This window comes from Boleophthalmus pectinirostris, unplaced genomic scaffold (genome assembly GCF_026225935.1).
Source record: "Boleophthalmus pectinirostris isolate CB_2022bp ecotype Guang Dong unplaced genomic scaffold, ASM2622593v1 HiC_scaffold_22, whole genome shotgun sequence".
Lineage (NCBI taxonomy): Eukaryota > Metazoa > Chordata > Actinopteri > Gobiiformes > Gobiidae > Boleophthalmus > Boleophthalmus pectinirostris.
Window position 1 is genome coordinate 20,940,468 of NW_026571190.1, and position 19,782 is coordinate 20,960,249.

At 37.8% G+C, this 19,782-nt stretch overlaps 3 protein-coding genes across 8 annotated transcripts; 2 read left to right on the forward strand and 1 right to left on the reverse strand.

Annotated features, from left to right (window-relative positions):
* The first annotated feature begins 16 nt into the window (after positions 1-16).
* nanos3 (nanos homolog 3) lies at positions 17-1,413 on the forward strand. The gene has a single exon (XM_020930385.2). It carries the CDS (start codon positions 211-213, stop codon positions 826-828), a length of 618 nt encoding a protein of 205 aa, XP_020786044.2. The 5' UTR covers positions 17-210; the 3' UTR covers positions 829-1,413.
* On the reverse strand, positions 1,376-8,544 carry si:ch211-286b5.2 (uncharacterized). 3 transcript variants are annotated; one of them, XM_055158098.1, is made up of 9 exons: positions 8,494-8,544; positions 4,999-5,087; positions 4,759-4,910; positions 4,010-4,180; positions 3,279-3,392; positions 2,730-3,186; positions 2,551-2,657; positions 1,787-1,885; positions 1,376-1,676 (listed from the first exon to the last, which is right to left on the reverse strand). In XM_055158098.1, the coding sequence occupies exons 1-9, from the start codon at positions 8,525-8,527 to the stop codon at positions 1,598-1,600; spliced, it is 1,302 nt and encodes a 433-aa protein (XP_055014073.1). In that variant the 5' UTR covers positions 8,528-8,544; the 3' UTR covers positions 1,376-1,597. The 3 variants fall into 3 exon arrangements, with proteins under 3 accessions (XP_055014073.1, XP_055014072.1, XP_020786010.2); XM_055158097.1 differs by having other exon boundaries at positions 3,279-3,390; positions 4,032-4,180; positions 4,267-4,910; XM_020930351.2 differs by having other exon boundaries at positions 4,267-4,910.
* A 322-nt stretch (positions 8,545-8,866) lies between these two features.
* Positions 8,867-19,601, forward strand: cc2d1a (coiled-coil and C2 domain containing 1A). Of its 4 annotated transcripts, none has more exons than XM_055158633.1 (29): positions 8,867-8,932; positions 9,010-9,058; positions 9,363-9,439; positions 9,525-9,663; positions 9,746-9,849; positions 10,061-10,303; positions 10,379-10,688; positions 10,756-10,865; positions 10,948-11,020; positions 11,135-11,287; positions 11,381-11,508; positions 11,767-11,839; positions 11,914-12,041; positions 12,154-12,226; positions 12,684-12,760; positions 12,861-12,956; positions 13,231-13,356; positions 13,432-13,490; positions 13,598-13,714; positions 13,957-14,030; positions 14,120-14,178; positions 14,268-14,419; positions 14,495-14,585; positions 14,666-14,821; positions 15,336-15,479; positions 15,549-15,675; positions 15,758-15,834; positions 16,026-16,073; positions 16,156-19,601. In XM_055158633.1, exons 3-29 carry the CDS (start codon positions 9,383-9,385, stop codon positions 16,186-16,188), a joined length of 3,027 nt encoding a protein of 1,008 aa, XP_055014608.1. In that variant the 5' UTR covers positions 8,867-8,932; positions 9,010-9,058; positions 9,363-9,382; the 3' UTR covers positions 16,189-19,601. The 4 variants fall into 4 exon arrangements, with proteins under 4 accessions (XP_055014608.1, XP_055014609.1, XP_055014607.1 ...); XM_055158634.1 differs by having other exon boundaries at positions 8,882-8,932; positions 9,005-9,058; XM_055158636.1 differs by having other exon boundaries at positions 8,894-8,932; positions 9,010-9,095.
* Positions 19,602-19,782: the final 181 nt, after the last annotated feature.

Consider the following 19,782-nt stretch of genomic DNA (forward strand, 5'->3'; position numbering starts at 1 on the left):
GTCTAGGTAATAATGCAACGAGGCCACAACCATGTGTGCACTGCGTGATAAGCGGAAAGTGATTGGGCGAAAAGAATATAAAACTGCAACTGCACGGACCTCTGATTGGCTGTGCGACCAGAAGTGTGCCATCAATCAACACTTGTAGGTAATTAACAATTAAGTTGTTTCAAACAGAACAGCGCGAGCCTCTGAGGCGCAAGCAGGAGAATGAAAATCATCGCGTGGGAGTTTCTCCATTACCTGCCGAGCTTCATGGAGTCGGACAGCAAAAGTTTTCAGCCCTGGAAAGACTACATGGGACTGTCTGACACAATTAAAGGGATTCTGGGCCAGAGCGGCGCCAGCGAGGCGTCTGATCCCACGCCCCCTGCTCCTGACCTGCAGACCGATGAACTGTGCCGAGCACTGCTCTCTGTCTGCATCCGCTCCGCATCCCCTCCTCGGGTTTACGATGAGGTCCCGATGACATCCCCTCAGTGCACCGATGGCTTCTATTACGCATTACCTTTTTCCGGAGAGGCGGGGAGTTTGAAACCAAGGCAAAAACTTAATCCCAAAGAGCGAAGGAAGACTCCACGCTTCAAACCCCCGGCAGCCGCGTCGCCTGAGAGAATGTTCTGCAGTTTCTGCAAGCACAACGGAGAGTCCGAGATGGTGTACGGGTCACACTGGTTGAAGAACCAGGCCGGGGAGGTGCTTTGCCCCTATCTGCAACAGTACGTGTGCCCACTGTGTGGAGCCACGGGAACCAAAGCTCACACCAAGCGCTTCTGTCCGAAAGTGGACAGCGCCTATAGCTCAGTTTACGCAAAGTCAAGACGCTAAACCAGCTGGACCAGGGGAACTCCAGACAACCCGAGTGCGCAGGCAAACCTTTTTTATAGACTGTTCGAATTTATTTATCAGTGTGTTGTGTTTGAGTGTCTTTATTTGCATGCCTTGTAGAGTAGCGGTGCAGCCTTGCGTTGAGCTAATTGGAGACGTGGTCCAGCTGGGAAAGCATGGTTGGCTTGTAACGAGTGACTTTTGTCTTTGTAATCTATTTAACAACGGTCAATATTTTGTTTGTGAACAAAATATGATGTTTGTTTGTTTGTTTGTTTGACATTTTAATTGTGGTCAACTGGTATCCATATTCATTTCTCCTGTCCATGCATTGAAGGATTACTAATATTAACACAAAACAGAACCATCATGTTTTCAATATTTAAGCCTTACATGACTATTGACCTTTTTATAATACTAGTTCATGTTCTCAGATGTATCTGACGCCTGTTCTAAGGTATCACATTTTAGTTAGAAATGCATGTTGATTTTTAATGTCTTTTGAGATCTTTATAATGAGAAATACTGTGTAATCTTAACACAAGTCTTGCAGAAAAACATTTATAAAAATATCAATACACAGCATATTGATGTTTACATTTGCATCTTTGGAGAACACAAATCACATTTATTTCAACTCACTGAAAACACTTTTGTGTGGCAGTAAAAACAATATGCCTCTGGCTAACTGTTTAATAAATGCAGGTTACTTCGGTTACTATTTGTATATTTTCTGAACTTAAACCCCAGAGAAACAAACATATTACTCTTAACGAATTGTATTCCTTGAGGTTTTACCCCTGCGGCGTAGATTTTCCAGCTCGCGGTGAGTGGCCATCACCATTCGACTGTTAGAAGAAAAGGAAGAAACATATTGTGTTAAATTTCCACAATATTGCAAAAAGCTGAATAAACCCATACTGAAGCAAACAAACTACAATAAGACACATTTACTCACTTTAACGAAGACAGTTCTCTGATGAGCCCACCAACCAGATCTGTGACATCTTCATAACATTCAGGAGAAACCCTTGTTCCAACATCAGTTATCTGATCTCTTCAATAGAAAAAGACATACATTACTCCTAACAATATTATAGTCAAGTCACAAAGTTTGAATCAATGCTCAAATCCTCATTGTTGGACCTCAGGTTACTAGTTTAAGTCAAGTCCTTAGGTATCCAATTGCAAATCCAGCAGAGTTTACTGACTATATACTGTTTCTAACTGGTGGGAGCAGTGATTAGATCCCTACCAACGTGGAACTGAACTGGCACTTTTTTTTTTTTTTTTTTTTTTAGCTCTACACCACTTACAGTTCCACGTTGGTAGGCGTCTAATCTGTGTTCCCAACTCAAGTGGCCTCATCCTTGAAGAGCACCTCATCCCTCCATTCGACTCACTTATATCCTGTTTTCGCAGTTTCTAGCTGTACTGAGCTCACCCATTGTGCCCTCCTACTATTTCTCATAGCTTTAAACTAACTTTGAACTTAAACCATCATTTCAGCATAAGAACTTCAGCGATGTAACTAAATTTATCAAGTTGCTACTGCTTGAACCTCAAGTCAAGTTACAGCTAAAGAAATGTACAAATCAGAGTCAAGTCTCAAGTCAGCAGTCGAGACACAATAACAAGCTCAAGTCTAGGACTGCTTTCAGTACAGGAGAATCTTTTAAAATAATAATTGTGTTATTGTTCTATGTATAGAAAGAGCCTCACGTCATGTCAATGTTGTTTAGCTGAGAGTCTGACACATATTCTCTTGAATGAGGTGGTCCCATGTTCTCTGTTGAAGTGTCTGTATCGTACTGTTCCTTTTCAGCACACTGCAGGCAGATATTATTATAATTGGATAGCTCAGACTATAAAAATAGAATTTGAATTGTAAACACGCTTACACTGCTGTTCATATGACCCTTATCCACAAAGTTACAGTTTGTTTCTAGTGCAACATCACTGACTGAAGTGTGGATTAAGTGTGAATTTTCTCCAATGATTTGATAAAGATTCTCCAAAAACATCTTGTCACATGTGTTTGGTTGGTGACAGAGTTCCTGCTCTATTGGTGGTTTCTCAGTTGGGTTAGTTTTGGAGTTACAACTTTCACTATGGCTGTGATCTTTGTCTGCATGTTTGTTTTCATGTTGTTTGTCAGTCGATGTCACTTCTATTTCTTTCAGAGGCTGCTGTTCATTCATCATGTTTTTCTGGTTTGTGTTTGAAAGTTCTGCAGTTGGATCAGGTCCTGAAGGGCTGTCTAACTGAACTTTGGTTGTTTGCAGCTCTGGGTTTTGAGGCTCACACAAGGAATCAGCAACAAGCAGAGTAGCTGTGTAATGGCACTCAGTTTCAGATCTGCAATATGACATAGCAAGAAAATTACAGGTATTCAGTATAATAATGATGGACATAATCACTTTAATGATATGGGTAAAATAAAAAGACACCTGTTCAACAGCTGCTCTTTGTCCAAATGAGGCTTTTGAGTTGGTTCATAGTTTTCTAGGTTTGGAGACAATGCATCACATATTGAAACCGTGAGATGTGCTTCAGTCTCTGTCCTGTTTTAAGAAAGAAAGTTACACTGACAATGAAAACTTTGTCTAACAATGCCATTAACTGTAAACACAATTTATGATTACAAAAAAGCCATATGTAAAATAATATGTGACACTACTGCGTACTCTTAGACTGAGTGACATACTGGCTTTGCTGATGCTCAGTTTTTTGTAGTTGATGTGAAGCCTGTTTGAGATCAGGCGCTGTGTGATCTTTGCACACATTTGCACATACGTGGACCTCAATCACCCTAGGGATTGCATAAATTGTACAGTTAAAAATGTAAAGAATTTTTTTGATTGTTGGACGCTAAAGAAAACATAAATCCAGAAAGATAAATCACTCTAAGCTACTACTGCTAACCTGGTTAGTTCTTCCTCTGCACAATAATAGTTCCCTATGGACTGGTCAGAATCTTTGGTGTTTTCAGATTCGCACTCAGTGAGGCTTGACTCACACATCCCTGCTACTACTGTCATCTGACATCCAGATTCTGTCCTGTTTGTTAAAAAAAATCTAACCATATTATCTGAGCATTCAGCTCATCAGTTAACACAATATATACCTAGAGAATAATATTTATAATGCACGTAAATTAAAGTAAAGATGAACAGTTTACACGAAGTGGCTCAGGATAACTTTCCTTTGTGATGCTTTCTCATCATGTGGCTTTGTAATGACAGAGTGCACATCTCCCTTTGGGTCGGCCTTTGAGATGTGCATTTCTCTGGTCAGTGGCTCACACTTCATGGTCATCTCAGTAACAGCAGCTTTTACTTTGGTTTCCACCCTATACATAAAAGCAGTTCTTATTTGCATTATTGGACAAAGTGCAACTCTGTATTCATTTTGAAAGCTTACAAACTAAGCATTTACTTTATTCCTGACCATTCATCCTTGTTCTGTTTTGACTCAGCTTTTAGATTGTCCTGTTGCATCATTTCAGTCGTTTGTTGATGAGGCAATAATGCTTCAACTACAGATCCCTTTTCCTCTTCAGCCACCATTGTATATTCATTTTGCTTCTCACTACTTTCTGCTTTGTTTGCACATTTACGTAAAAACAGACTTTGCTCCTTTTCTGACAAGCGGCCCCTGCCCAACCTTCGCCTCTTCTTGGCTAACCCCTCAACCCCTTGTTCTATGGAAATTAGCTTGATTTCATCCAATTCTTGGTTTGTCTCCATCTTTTGGTGAGGGTTGTCTTCTACACTAATTTGTTCTCCTGAACCATTAGGCTTCATCTCAGCATTGACATCATTATGATAATCAGAAGAAGCTGGTGATTCACATTCATTTGGTATTTTTTCCTCCTCCATTTTATTTTGATTGCTGTCATGTCCACAGTTTGATAAATTTATCACTAACTGCCTTTTAAGATCAGCTGTATTAACTTCTGGGGTTTCAGACTCTCCATTCTTTTCATCAGAGATAGCTGATGAGTTCAGCTCAGTATATTGCGTGTCACCTTCCTGATTACATTGCACATATGTCTCTTCGGTATTTGCCTCTCCCAAGTCCTGTGTAGTGCAGAGAGAATTAATTAGATGCCATCAACTATCATCACAATATTCACTGTAAATCAAGCTCTCTGTAAGATTATTTAACCTGATGGTGATCATCTACAGTAATTTTCTCAATTGGATATCCCCTTTTCCTTGACCTCAGAGTCCGAGTCATAGATGGATCCATAGAGTCTGTAAGAAACAGTACACAATTGAAAGATAGTGGAGCTGTTAAGGACCAAAATAGTGCTCAATTGTTCACTTTTATGGTACAAGCATGAAACTTTGCCAGACTGGTAACATCCCTAGGACCAACATTTCTGGATATGGAACCAAGCCCAAGTCGACCCTGGAGCCAAGTACCATGCATGCCACATAATGGCTGACATGGAAACAAGGCTGGGAGCTCAATTATTGCTTAAACTGCTTTTTTTGGAAAATAATGTTAAATAATCATATAGGTTATAAAGAAGAATATGTATTCTCAAGATACTAGCTACTGCAAAGCGGTTTCAATGTCGTTTTTAAAAGGAAAGTAAAAATGAAATCACAAAAAGATATTTGCTACTAAACTAATGGTGTTTTTTTTAAAAGGTGCATTGTGCAACTTTTCTGGCTGCCATGGAGATGTTATTGCTTGCTGAAATGTTTCACAGTATGGTATTAAACATTTCTATCTCCATGGAGACTAAACCAGACCAAGTTACAGGTCAGATCTGTGGAGAGGCGACCCTGCTCACAGTCACAATGCCTGTTTTTCTAGGTATTTTTGAGCAATAAAATCACCTGTGATTGAATACATATAAGGTAGATCTGTTTAATGTCATACTGTGGAACATTCTAGGCAGAGCAGTAACATATCCATAGTAACAAGCAGTTAATAGTTTAATAGTTAATCTTTAATAGTATTATTTACTCTTTACTACTACTTTTGCTTTTTTTTTGGTAATCTTAGAGCAAATTAGGTAAATTTGCTAAATAATCTGATCAAAAATGTGTAAAAATGAGAGTATGTGAACTCTAGTGGCCTCTGTGGTATCAAGTACTATGTGACATCACACAGGACTGCCCTGATTACAGCCTGTTGTTTCTGTTTACAAAACCCTGGCTATGAGGGGGAGTTTGTAGTGTGGATACCTGTCACACTGTTCCTTATACCCCCTAGCCCCGCCCATCTCTCCTTTCATTCTCTTCTTTAGTCCTCCAGGTAACTCAGTTTATCAGATCTATTTGAAATGTGTTTGTGGGTGGAGTTTAGGTGTTTAATCCCACTTTAAGGCAAATGTAAAACATAGTTTTGTGTAGGTTTGATTTTCTATCTTAATTTCTCTCTCCCTCCTCTTTGTTTAGTCTATATTTTCAATGGTTCAATCAGCTCTTTGGTCTTCCTTTAAGTTTCCTGGTTCAAATGGTGAAAAAACTAATCTGTGAATAAAAGTACAGTTACATAGCAAAACATCTACTCAGTTACAAGTACTACTACGAAACTTGTACTTGAGTGAAAGTATAGAGTACACATATAAAAATCACTAACTACACAAGTGACTAGCATTTAAGGCTTTGTACATAAAACTTGAAGCTGACTTAAGTTTCTTTAATTCAGTCTTGTTCTGGACGTTACGGCTGCTTGTTACCATGGAGATTTCATTGCTTTGCCTGAAATATTCAGCAGTATAGAATTAAATTTATTTATGTAACCTTAATTTTATTTTGGGTGTTTTAATTGCTCAAAAATACCTTGAAAAAACATGAATTCTTATTATGAGTGGGGTCACCTCTCCATAGATCTGACCTGTAAACATGGCCTGGTTGTGCCACTGGCTTGTCTCCAAGGAGATAGACAAGTTTAATGCCATACTGAGGAACAATATAACATTGCCATTATTGTCCCAGCAGAAAAGTTACATAGTACATCTTTAATACTACTAACAAATTTCTGCCCAAAAATATCTGCATTAATATTAGAATTGCCAGTGTGTAAATGATCTTGCATTTTATTATCCTTACCATAATGAATGAATGTTACATTAGCAACATCTGTGCTTAAATTGTCTTTTAAGGGGTCACGGTGATGAATTTAAATTTGGCATGTGCCACGAGTAAACCACAATAACCATATATTGTTACCATTATAACAATAATGACAAGAGCAGAGGTGGACGGCTCATTCCAGTAGTCCCACACCAGACTGAAAACACCTAAGAAATTGTGAAAATGGTGATTTGGGATTATGACCAAATTAAGGCAAGATCTGACCAGGCTTTGCGATGGTGTAGTATTTTCATTGCCATCTCTCAATGTGAAATGAGCTGTAGATATTCAGACTATAATTTAACCTAAAGAGGAGGCTCTGTTCACAGCTGTTCTACAGTGAGATATGGATTGTAATAAAGATATAAACCCATTATTAAGACCACAAATTTACTATGTTTTAGCTTCAAATGTTAAAATAAAGTCTAATTAAAAACAAAATGCTTAAACTGCTGAAATAATGTTTTTTGTTTTTTTTTCTTCTCATAATGTGAGATGGCTATGTAAAGGCTATGTAAAAGGACAATGCAATTTAACGTCTTTAGGTTCACAATGTAACATTTCCAGTGGAAGGTAAGATACCTGCTTGTCTCCATGGAAATGTTATTGCTTTGCTTTCACCGTATGACATTAACCTTATCCATCTCCCTGCTGACATGAGACCCTGCTAAATGCAAGAATGTATGTATTTTAGATATTTGAGCAATAAACACATTTTCAATCCTTAACTGAATAAACACAAGACTGGTATGTATGGTAAGTTATAATGCACCATTAAGAATTTTAGAATTTTAAGACACCAGATCTGCCCAGCCCTGCAGATTGGGGATGGAAGCGTGATGGCAGTCAGTGGATAGGACAAGTGGCAAAGGACGCATTCTATGATCTTAAAAAGTGTGAATGCAGAAGCCTGTGCTGGGTGATGCAAGTCTGCAAAGACAAATTTGGTGTGTACAGGTTCATGCAAATGTGGCAGCAGCTGCACTTAAGAGAACTTTGAATAAATTTAATGATTTAAGGTAGATCTCTGTTCTGTGTTTGGGGTTAAGCCTCGCTTCCATGCAGCATTTAATTATCATTATGAACCATGATATGGCACTTATAGATCTTTAGAGATGGTAAAATGTGTTTTGTTATCAAAAACCCAATAAATATGGCTCTGAAACATAAAATATTGTATTAACTTGGATTTCAGCCACAGGGAACCCACACAACCCTTACATTCTCGAGGAAAACGATCATGTGACTGCCTTAATGCTTTGGAGTTTATGAAAAATAGTTGTTCAACATTACAAAATGGATAACTAAACAAATTAGACTGTAAGAAAGGGATTATGTAGTATTTTTAAGTCAGACTCATTTTCATATAGTCCATTTTGTGACATGTCCAGTTCTCAGCTCCAGTGCTGAATTAGACTTGGTTCCATATCCAGAAATAGTAGTCCTAGGGGTGTTACTAATCTAGCAAAGTTTCATGCTTGTACCATAAAAGCGAACTATTTTGGTCCTTAACAGCTCCACTAAGACTCATGTTGGTGTTTTATAACATAAATAGCAATACGTTTACCTTGTTTTCTATTAGATATTTTTCCTTTAGCCATTTTCTTTATAATTCTATATTATTAGATTAGAACAAAAGACAAAATGTATCGTAGTTTTGGTTTTATACAAAATAATAAAACACACTATCATACTGGATATTACTAACAAAAATCATGTTAACTTCTAAATTTGTGCTGTTGAAGTTAGACAGAAATTAAAATTCATGATACATTAGAAAATTAATATAACTGAAAGATTTTAAATACTTGAAAGTCTCACATTCAAATATTACGTCTAAGTATGCGATATATTCAACTTACCAAGTTTTTTTTTTGTTTCGTTGACATTACGATAGACTTTTGCGACAGTTTTTGGCGCGTTTCGTTCAGCCGTAAAGCGATTTTCGTTGCTATGGGAAACGCGAATGTCGGAAGTGAATTCCACAGCTGCAGTTGTTTTGACAGGTCTGTTTAAAGTTACATTTTAAGCTCTGTATTTCTTATATTTTGAGTCTTTTTCTTCCAATATTCTACAAGTATAGAGGATACATCGTCTTCCAGTCTTTGGAACAAACAAAAACGGCAAGCTCGGTAAGAAGATCGACTGGAGAAACTCACAAATTATCTGGTATTGAGTCTTGCCCTGGGTTAACGTTAGCTGTTGGGTTGTGTTAGGAATTTGTCTGAAAACACTTAACTTTTAAGGGTGATTAAACCTTCACTTTAGAACGAACGTTATGCCATTTAGTGGAAACCCTTTGTAACGTAACTGAACTAAATGACTAAGTTCTAATGTTTATTGTATTGTATTGTATCGAGTTAACGTTACAAAAAACAAAACAAAAAACAAACAAACAAAAAAACTTAACTAACAAGTATAATGTCCTCCTTATAGACTCCATACAAAGAGCTTCAATGAGTCGCAGTAGAAATCCACCTGCCCGTGGGCAGGGAGCAGCCCGAGCCAAACAGGTAACAGTCCTTGATCTTTGGATAATTAAGTAACGCGCACTGAGCAAATCTTGTGTCCTACCCTGTTTATTATTCTATTGGGAAGATGGGGCTGTTACTTGACCTAAACCCTGATGGAGGAATGGATGATGGTGAAAATGATGAAGACCTGGAGGCAGAGCTGATGAATCTGGTTGGTTCAGGTGGTGGAGGCAGACCTCAACCAAAGAAAGGTGATGGAAGAGGTGAGACAAACAAGCCCCCTTTAATACTAAACCTTTAAATAGATCTGTTATGCTGAATTATTAATTTTTGGTTCATATGAAGCTCCTGTTGCAATAGCTGAAATAGAGCGAATGGCGGCTCTTTGTATGAAAGACATAGATGATGAAGATGTAGGAGATGAAGATTTGGAGGATGAGGACCTTCTGGTGAGTTGAGTTTTTAATTATTTATCATTTTAATAAAAAAATTCAAGTTGTATATGTGTATCATTTTAGGTGTTTTCAGGGCATTATCAATATGAATAGAAAGCTGATTTTGAATCAAATTATTGTTATTCTATGTTTATCTTTCAAGTTAGATCCTAATAGTTCTCCTTGTAAATTATACGTTGTGGATAATTTGTATGTTCTTCAACAGGCAGAGTTAAATGAGGTTTTAGAGGACAGCGAAGAGGAAACCTCGTCTCCCACACCTCCTGCCTCCACTCCATCAGGTCCAAAATTCACTGTCACATCCCACTCACCAGCTTCAGCCCCCAGTGGGGGAACAGGGGTGGAGTCCAAGTTAATGGAACGTATTCAGATGTACACTACAGCCATATCTAATGCTAAAGCTGCTGGAGAAAGTAGCAAAGTGAGAAGATACGAACGTGGATTAAAGGTAATAATGTCACTTTTTTAGGGGTTATTTATTTTTGCATTTTATTCATTTTATTGAACCTTTTATCATCTTTAGACCTTGCAGTCCATGTTAACATCTGTGAAGAAAGGAAAGCCAATCAGTGAGGAAGAGATGCCGCCTCCTGTTGCTTTGGGGGGAAAGACCAGTGTGTTACCTGAAGTTGTTCCAGCACAGGAGGTACCACATCCTGTGGACAGATCCCCCTCCCCATACAATCAAAAACCTTCCAAAGAAGCTCCACCACCTGCTTACAATACTAAGCCACAACTCACTCCTCCTCAAAATAGTGCTGCTGCATCTATCACCCCGGACACCCCTGCCATTTCCCCACTCACTCCTAGTCGACCTGATGCACAAGACTCAGGTAGGTTCACAGTATGTGCTTATGTCTGTTAAATGTAATGGTTTACTAATCAGTATCCTACATGCAGAGCTGAAGCAGGCAGTGTTGTCCAGGCAAAGAGAATACAAGTTGGCTGCTATCAATGCCAAACAAAATGGGGACATTAATCTGGCCAAACAACATTACATGGTTGCCAAGGTGAGCTCATAAATTAATTCATTGAACGTATGGTGGTTTTAGTAAATTCTTTGGAAGATTTAAAGGAACCTAATTTGTGCAGAAAATGGATGCAATGCTGGAAGCACTGGACAAACATGAACCATTTAATATGAGCGCTCTCCCCCCTCCACCCGGTCAGTGCATTAACTTCATATTTGTTCTTTTTAATTATAGATCACAGTTATTACAAACTGTCCTTATTTTGTTGTTATGTGTCTAGCTGACTAGCTTCATGTGTTCTTCTGCAGGTGATGCTGGTACTACAGCTGTTCCTCAGCCTTCCTCTAAACCTGCTGCTCCTGCTGCTCCTGCTGCTCCAGCTGCTCCTGCTGCTCCTGCTGCTCCAGCTGCTCCAGCTGCTCCAGCTGCTCCAGCTGCTCCAACTCATATAAACCCAGCAAGTAAGACATCTGTGTTTTAATAAACCCATTTTCAGATTTGCTTTTACTTTCAGCACACTATTTTAACAAAACTCATTCATTTTCATTTCAAAGACCTTCCTGCTCCCAAAACAGTAGCTGAAGCATTACAGCAAAGAATGGAAATATACAAGTCAGCAGCAGAGGGAGCCAAGAGCAAAGGAGATGACCGCAAGGCACGCATGCACCAGCGCATTGTCAAGGTAGACTCAATGATTTTGTACATCATGCTGACATTGGTTATTGATTACTTATTTTCTGGCATTTTAGTTGATAAATGAGATGGTGGATAAATGAGGCGTTCTACACTCTTGTGTGTTCTGATGATTAGTAGAAAATCATAAATATCATAGTATTATATATATATTCAAAAATAACATTGATTGAAGTTACGACATTTCAAATTCAAGTCAAATTTTGACATTTGCTCATGTTCTCCTTCCTTCTGTCTAATCCTTAAGCAATATCAAGATGCAATCAAAGCCCAAAAAGCTGGACGACCTGTAAACTTGTCAGATCTCCCTATGCCACCAGGTAAATTCATGAGATTTTATTTTGATTTTTGACTGGCGTTTATCAATAACAGCTATGTTCTGTGTCTGTTTTAGGCTGTCCACCACTTCAAGGCTCAGAGAGTGGTGAGCAGAACTTCATGGGAGTCCTGGAAACGGCAATGAAAATTGCAAATCAGGATGTCGAAGCAGATGATGAGGATACACCTAAAGGGACTACTACGGTAAGTCTAAATAATTTTTTTTTTCAATGTTATTGTTATTGTTCAATATTAATCTTATATCATGTATTCAGTTGTAATAACTAAAATAAAATCTGCTTTAATTCTTTTGCAGTCTGCAGTCCGTCCACCAGTACAGAAAGCCAAATCCCCAGCCCCTCAAGCTGCCCCCAAACTAGCACCTAAAGGTGTGTTAATCCAATGACCCTGAAACAATGGGGCAGGATACACAAAATTAAGATCAATTAATGATGTACACTTTATCTAAGCCTAACTATGTTTTACTTTAGTCTATTTATAACAAATCAGTAGTGTTTTTCATATGAAACGGATTGGTCTTATGTGGTCCAAATAGCACATTTTCTGCCTCAAATTGTGACATAATTATTTCTTTACAGTTTTACGCCACATGTCCTTCATAACTTAACTACCTATTGATATTAGTGCAAGAAGAGAGTGGATTTGTTTGTGATCCTGATCCTTGTAGCTGAATTGTGAAAAATTTGAATAATTTAAAAAATGTTTAGGGATTTTGGGACCTGTAATCTGACCATGAGAGAATTAGAGTTTGTTGACGCATGGTTTGTATTTAGACATTTATAATTTTGCTACTTAGACTTGTGTTTTTCTTAATTATACTTACAGTCCAACTACAATTAGATTTCCTGTTGCTAAGGCGACAGGCTTTTGTACGTGCAGCTCTTCGCTCAAAACAGATGAAGGTAAGCAGATGGGTTTCTTTATGGTCTTTTTTCTTTAATTTTACTTTTGTTACTTTTAACCAGTTGTAAATTGTAGGTATTAACATCTTGTTTCCTATAGGATATGACGGGAGCAGCACAACACCTTAAACATGCTAAAGGAGTGGACCCTATGATAGAAGCTTCCAAATCTGGACTTCCTGTTGACATCAGAAAGGTAATTATGTAATGAAATTAACATTCAACAAATAACTAATTCTAGCAGTTATATTGTGTCTTGGGGGGTAGATTTGTGACTGAATTTACCAAAAAAATACAAGTTTTTGGTATTTTTTAGTAAGCTACTGGATACTATCTAGTATGAGTTTGTACTAAGGAATGAAACATAAAATGCAAATCTCAAATAGACTGTCTCTATGTTCATCTTTTAGAGTGCTGACATTACCTAATGTGAGATTATTTGAATACAAATTTGTAAATTTGTGTTTTAGGTTCCAATGGCTCCAATAAATGAGGAGGATTTCTTTCTGTCACGTTCTCGTTCTTCACCATCAATGTCACCGCGCTCCAGTGAACAGTACCATGCTCTGATGGATCTTCTCAGAAAGCAGCATGATGTAGACAACTCCACTTTTCTCACACACTTAAGGAGTTGGCAATTTTATTTAAGATGTTTTTGATTCTCTTCACAGAAATGTATGGGCCTTTGTCAGCAGTTCACTGAGCATGGCAACATCGCAGAGGCCTTTAAGTAAGAATCTTGGTGCTTGTAACTATTGTTTCTAAAGCTGTATCAGCAGGTTTATACAACTGTGGCTGTAAATTATTTGTTTCAATATTTTTGCTTCAACTTTGCAGATTTGAGAAGCTGATGGGGGAATGTATGAAGAGCATAGAGATACTGAAAAATGGCTATTCTAAAGGGCATCCAGTTCCCAAGTGCCGTACTGAGGAGAGGACCTTCAACACTGTGAAGTCAGAATACGAATTAATACATATTTTTAAACAGTGTCAAACTGCACATGGATTCTCAGTAAAGCTGACTAGCTGGAAATAGCACAGTATTATGTGTAATTTAGAAATGTTTGTCTTCAAATATTTAGTTTGTGTCAGTTAAGGCTGGGACACCGTTGATGAGTCAGCCCCATGCAACACATTCAGTCATTGTTCTTGTGTTCTCATGGCTGTCGCTCAAAATGCTGCTTATTTTTCTGTAGGATCTATTCAAATCTAACTCCTAATGACATGCTACTATACATCATCAAAGGTGTCAACCTGCCAGCACCTTCAGGTAGGCCGCGCTGCCTCTCAGAAATAACGAGGCAGTAATATGTTGCATTCACATTGTACACGACACCCACAGTATCGCTCTATTTTCAGGTGTCTCACCTAACGATCTCGATGCCAGTGTGAAGTTTGAGTTCCACTTTCCCAGTGCAGTAAGTTCACACATGCTATTCCATTCCACCATTTTAAATAGATAGAGATTTCAAATGAGTAGTTAATGTCATAATTAAACTGTATGTAGGAAGAGGCCCAACAAGACAAGACCAACTTTGTGAAAGGCACCAACAACCCAGAGTTTAAAGAGCAGTTCAGACTCAACATAAACCGTTCACATCGAGCCTTCAAACGAGTTATTCAGTCCAAAGGAATAAAATTTGAGATCATCCACAAAGGGTAAAACAACAAATGTACACTGTAAGTTTAAGTGCAGTGATAATCCTTTGGTTTCATCATATTTTATGTCTGCAGTGGTTTCTTCAAAAATGACAGAGTTATCGGTACAGCTCAGTTGAAGCTAGAGGCGCTGGAGAACAATTGTGACTTCAGGGAGTTCATAGAGGTAACAAACATTTCCATGACCACATACTTTAATGTTCACTGAGCCACTCAGCATGAATGCCTTAACTGTGAGCTATGCAGGTAATGGACGGGCGTAAAGCCACTGGAGGTAAACTGGAGGTGAGAGTGAAAATCCGGGAGCCAGTGTCTGGGGCTCATCTGCAGCCAGTCACAGAGAAGTGGCTGGTTTTGGAGCCAGTGTCTCCTTTGTCACCTCCTGAGAAGCAAAAGGAAAGAGTGAGTAACATTATTATATTGTAACTTGTAGCGACATATTAATCTCTAACACCAAACTGTAATCCTGTGTGTACCAAGCAATAATTTCATCATGTTCTTTTATACATGCACTATGTAACTTTTCTGATGGAGTCTGCCACCTTCTTGTCTCATGGGGGCATTCCAGTATCTTTTCAGAATAGTGCAACCTCAATTTGGTCTATACTAACATATCCATATCATACAACTACATTTGAAATGACAGTTTTACCTTTAGAAATATATACTTTTATTAATTGTCATAATTTAACAAATCAACAAAACAAACAAAAAAACATGAAGGGTTTAAAAGAAAAACTCACTTGTACACAAAACTGTATAAACCACTACTCGTTCTCTTCATCATACCCTCACATGCCACATTCTACTCCACCATTCTCCCCTTCCACATTTTAATGCTACACAGTGTTTGTTTGATGTTGTAGTGGGTAGACTGACAATGCAGTGTCTGTTTTTTGTTTTTATCTTTTTTTAGGCGCCTTCTCCTCGATCCAAACACAGAAGTGAATTCAGCAGCAGTGGCAGGAGTAGCACCCCCAGCGGCAGCAGCTCTCCACCTCAGTACAAACTCCACAGCTTCAGTCTCCTCAACTTTGACAAGGAGAGGTTTGAGAGAAAGGTAGCTTTTTTGTGTTTTATATGCTTCAACTATCTAACATCATGTAACATCATACTTTTTGGCTCTCAGTTAGCGGAGTACCGTAAAAATCGCCATGACCCTCCTCCAGACCTTGTACAGCAATACAAAGATGTCACAAATAGACTTCAATGGCAGAAAGCTTACCTTGAGCGTGCTTCACCTGCTATGCTAAATGGTACAGACCTGTCTAATACTGTACAGTGAAATTTCCTTTGTCTTTCTTTGCCTTTAACCAATTTTTGTTTGCCAATGTGCAGAATATGAAAATGTTCTGAAACGATTTGCACAAGGACTCTCCGACTCAATAAAGAAATACTCCACCCAAGGAAACAGAGTGAGTAAATAAAAGCATTTGTTGAGTCTTATTCTACCCACCAAGTATGTGACTTTATTGTGGTAACTTAAACAAAGGCAATGTATTCTGTATTTTTTTATTGGTAATTTGGGGGGCTTGTAATGGGGATATACTTTTTGTTGTTCATATAGTTAATGCAATGTGTTTATATATAATGTTTTATTTTTTAGGATGCTGCTAAGGATGCTTTGGGCAGACTGAAGATGGTAGAACATGAGGTAATTTTTGAACTAGTAGCCTGTGTAGCTTGTCTATTTTTAAATTGCTTTATAAACTTTATCTCTTCTTTATTTGTTGCAGCTTGAATCACTCCAAAGGAAACGTACGGGATAAGAGGGAAAAAGGAACACCGTGCCAGGCTGGAATACTGTTACCGTTCCTTATTTAGAAACACTGCAATGGGTACTTTTAGCATGATTACAGTACTGAGCTCTACTTCATACCTGCATGGAAACTTCAGTCAGTGTAGCTTCCATTGATTGCTGCAGAAATTTACATTTACTCTACTGGAGCTGTACATGCAGGTTATTTTTGCACTTAAACACTACAGAGTTCCTCCTAGCCTTATTTTTAAATGTTTTATTCATTTTTGCACTTGGGTGTAATATTATTTTCACTGAAGTAACTCTCCATCCTTTTTGTTAGTGCGTGGGAAACAGTCGGCAACAAGATTTTGTACTTAAATCTGAAACAAGCAAAATTATTATAATAAAAATACAAGAGAGCTTGACAAATTTGGGGACATATTTACTGGATCAGATCAGACAGGGCATCTCCTTTGAGTAGAGGTATTAATTTATTATTTTGTAACCAATATTTTATCATATTGCCTGTTTGGTACAACGGGATAATTTTATGTTTTGGTGGATAATTTTCTCAGTCTCCGTTAACATTTGTACAATACTTAAAATATGGTTTTCCAGATAAGAATAGTGCTATTTTGCCCACCCTTAGTTGTGAGCTGTCCCCCGTCTGTGGTGTTCAGTATGTGTTAGGGCTGGGCAATATTACCATAATGAAAGAAACTGTGGTCTGATCCAGTGACGATAAGATTGTGTTATGGTGATAAAAAGCAACATTTGAACTCACAGAAGAAGAACATGTCTTTTGTTATCCTGTAATGGCAGATAAAAGATACTAACTAGATTAGGATGACCAGATTTTCAAAATGAAAAACTGGGCCACCCCTGGTTTGGGGTGGTGGGCAATAATAAAACTGTGAAAAGTGTATATAATCAAAGAAACTTCACAAATGTAATTAAGGAAAATTGTTATGCACTCACTCCATTCATGATTTATTCATGACTAATATCTGAGTTAGTATATAAGCTGAAAGACTTAAAATCAGTCCAACTGAGAACAGTTTTGTGTTCTAGTAACTTTCAAGTCTCTTTTTCTGAATATTAAAGCTTCTAGAGGTGTTTGGATGTTCTTCAAAAATAGGAACACCTGGGGAATTTCTTGAAACTGGGACAAATCAGTGGATTTGAATAAATCTACTGGGACAGAGGGACACAGGGCTCAAAACAGGGACTGTCCCAGGTATGTTTGGTCACCCTAAACTAGATGAATCATGATAAAATCAAATTAGTGATCTTTGCTCTTTCATTTTGGAATATTGCCCTCTCCTTGAATCAAAAAGAGATCCCAGGTTTATATAGCAGCATTATGACATCTTCAAAAATAGACAAGTGGTCAAAATTCTTCCTCTGATTTGTATGTATGTTTACTCATTATGTGTCCATGCCCATATGAATGTGTGCCTGTAAGTACCACTGTGTAGTATGTATAACCATCAAACCAATGTGTTTTAACCCCATATTTTATCTGTGAAACAAACTTAATCTAATCTGTCTGCTCCAGTGTTTCCAGATTACAGTAATCTGCCCCTTTGCAGTTCTGTGATATGAGAGTATAAAAAGTGGGGCTTTCGGGCACTGCAGTCTACATCCCATAATGAGGGATTAGTGTTTGTGTCACCAAGGAGACGCAGAGATCAAGTCACTTTTAGGGTTGGCAAAGAAGGGTGTTACGATTTCACAGAAGTAACAACTTGCTTCTGTTAACTCGTATTGTCAAATTGTTCATTTTAAAGTCCTCTGTCTATTCACTGATTTAAAGATTATTGTGTTTTGGATGAAATAATATAAAATTTCTCTCTTTTATTTCTGCATTCAGAGCTGGGACCAAACTAAAAAGTCTAATATAGTACATATTAGACTTTTTAGTTTAGTCCCAGGATCTGAATCTTTTTTTTTTTTTTACTCTTCACTAAAAAATTGTTGAGCAGATTGTTGTTGTGGCTCCTATCCATCTTGAAACTTTTGATCATTACTTCAAGTGGATGTGAGCTGGCAAGGGAGAAAAAGTCACAGTAATTTCAAACATTTCAAGCAAGTGATTATCATGAAAATTTGGGGCAAAACTTTTGACTAGTAAATGTGTGCAAATATTTTTGACTAATCATTTATATATAAATGTTTTTGATGGTTTTGGGTGGGCTACATTTTATTTTATTTTTATTTTATTTTTTCATTTGGCAAAGCTCAAAATTGCGAAAGATATTACATTTTTCTAATATGGCTCACCTGATTTGTGATTCTGAACTACAAACAACACTCCATATTATTTTTTGATTGTGTGACTCATGTTTCTGTGACACTTCAATAATTTGTGGCCGGTGCATGAAATTGAAAAATGATGCTCTTCTCATAACAAATCACACAATAATAACTTGTTATCCATCAAGAAGTATATTTTGTTTGTACTGAAAAAAAAAATCTAAATGAAATCAATGTAAGCTATGATTTTCACAGTTAATTAGCGAAGACAAATGATAACATTACTTTAAATCCTAATTAATTCAGGGGTAAATTCTAAGTTAATAATCATAACCACAAAGCCTTTATTTTTATTTAACATTACTTAACCCTGATGGCTTAAAGGGCCACTATGCAACGTCTAAGGTGAAGGGCTGGCTACTTGCTTGAGATGTAATATCTACATGGAATGTTCCACCGTATGGCATTAAACTTATCTGACTTGCATGTATTCACGTACAGGTGTTTTAAAGCTCAAAAATACATGAATTCTTGCTATATGCAGGCTTGCTTCTCCATAGATCTGATTCGTAACTTGTATCCACTGTGATATCCAAGTTTATTTTCACACTCCTATAATATTCAAGGCAAAGTAATTAAATCTCCATGGAGCCAAGCCGGTGGCGAACCTTCTACCAGAAAAGTTACACACTGTACTTTATGTTTAGCTGATGTTTGTTTTACCCTGGAGCCGTTCTGCTCGTAAAACAAGTGCTTGCATAAGTAGGCCTATGTAATGATGCCCTGTTAACATATGATAATTATCGACTCAGATGCACTGATACTAGGCGCCTTTTCTGTCTCTGTTGGTGGGTGCATTAACCAGCTTTCAGCAGTGGGATTTGTGCTTTTGGGATAGGCCTGTCCCAGTGGTGAGTCACGTTCCCTCCACACAGAAGACACCCACTCTTTTACTTTTTATCTTATGGTTGATTTGGTGGACCATTGTAGCCGTAAAACGTGTTTGGACAATATTTCCATCAACTATAATTACTGTAGAGGCCTATGTAATATTTGTATACTATATAATATATGATCGTTGGTTATTTTAAATGTCATGTTCTGGGGATTGTAACAGCCTTTGTCTGAGCTTATCGCTATATATGAAGTTGGTGAACGAAAATTAAAGCCGTGTCCTCCCTCCCATCCTGCATGTTTTTGCTTTTTTGTTCAGAACAATAAAGGGAACCCCAAAATAGACCTATTTTTCTAGTCTATGGAGCTTGGGGTTTCGACGCTATGCTAATATCGCATTTGAATGTGAAATTTCCCTTGACAAAGGGGTAACATGCGAGGGGGGATGGTGCGTTAAAGACGGCAACGTTGT

Excerpts from the sequence above, each read along its gene's own strand:
- nanos3 (XM_020930385.2), top strand. The coding sequence starts at position 211 with ATGAAAATCATCGCGTGGGAGTTTCTCCATTACCTGCCGAGCTTCATG.
- si:ch211-286b5.2 (XM_020930351.2), bottom strand. The coding sequence starts at position 8,527 with ATGGCTAAAGGAAAAATATCTAATAGAAAACAAG. Across the intron at positions 4,181-4,266 it reads GATGAATGGTCAGGAATAAA|GGTGGAAACCAAAGTAAAAG; the intron begins GTAAATGCTTAG and ends TTTTATGTATAG. Across the intron at positions 3,393-4,009 it reads GTTATCCTGAGCCACTTCGT|GACAGAGACTGAAGCACATC; the intron begins GTAAACTGTTCA and ends TTCTTAAAACAG.
- cc2d1a (XM_055158633.1), top strand. The coding sequence starts at position 9,383 with ATGAGTCGCAGTAGAAATCCACCTGCCCGTGGGCAGGGAGCAGCCCGA. Across the intron at positions 12,957-13,230 it reads TTCCTGTTGACATCAGAAAG|GTTCCAATGGCTCCAATAAA; the intron begins GTAATTATGTAA and ends TTTGTGTTTTAG. Across the intron at positions 13,357-13,431 it reads TTCTCAGAAAGCAGCATGAT|AAATGTATGGGCCTTTGTCA; the intron begins GTAGACAACTCC and ends TTCTCTTCACAG.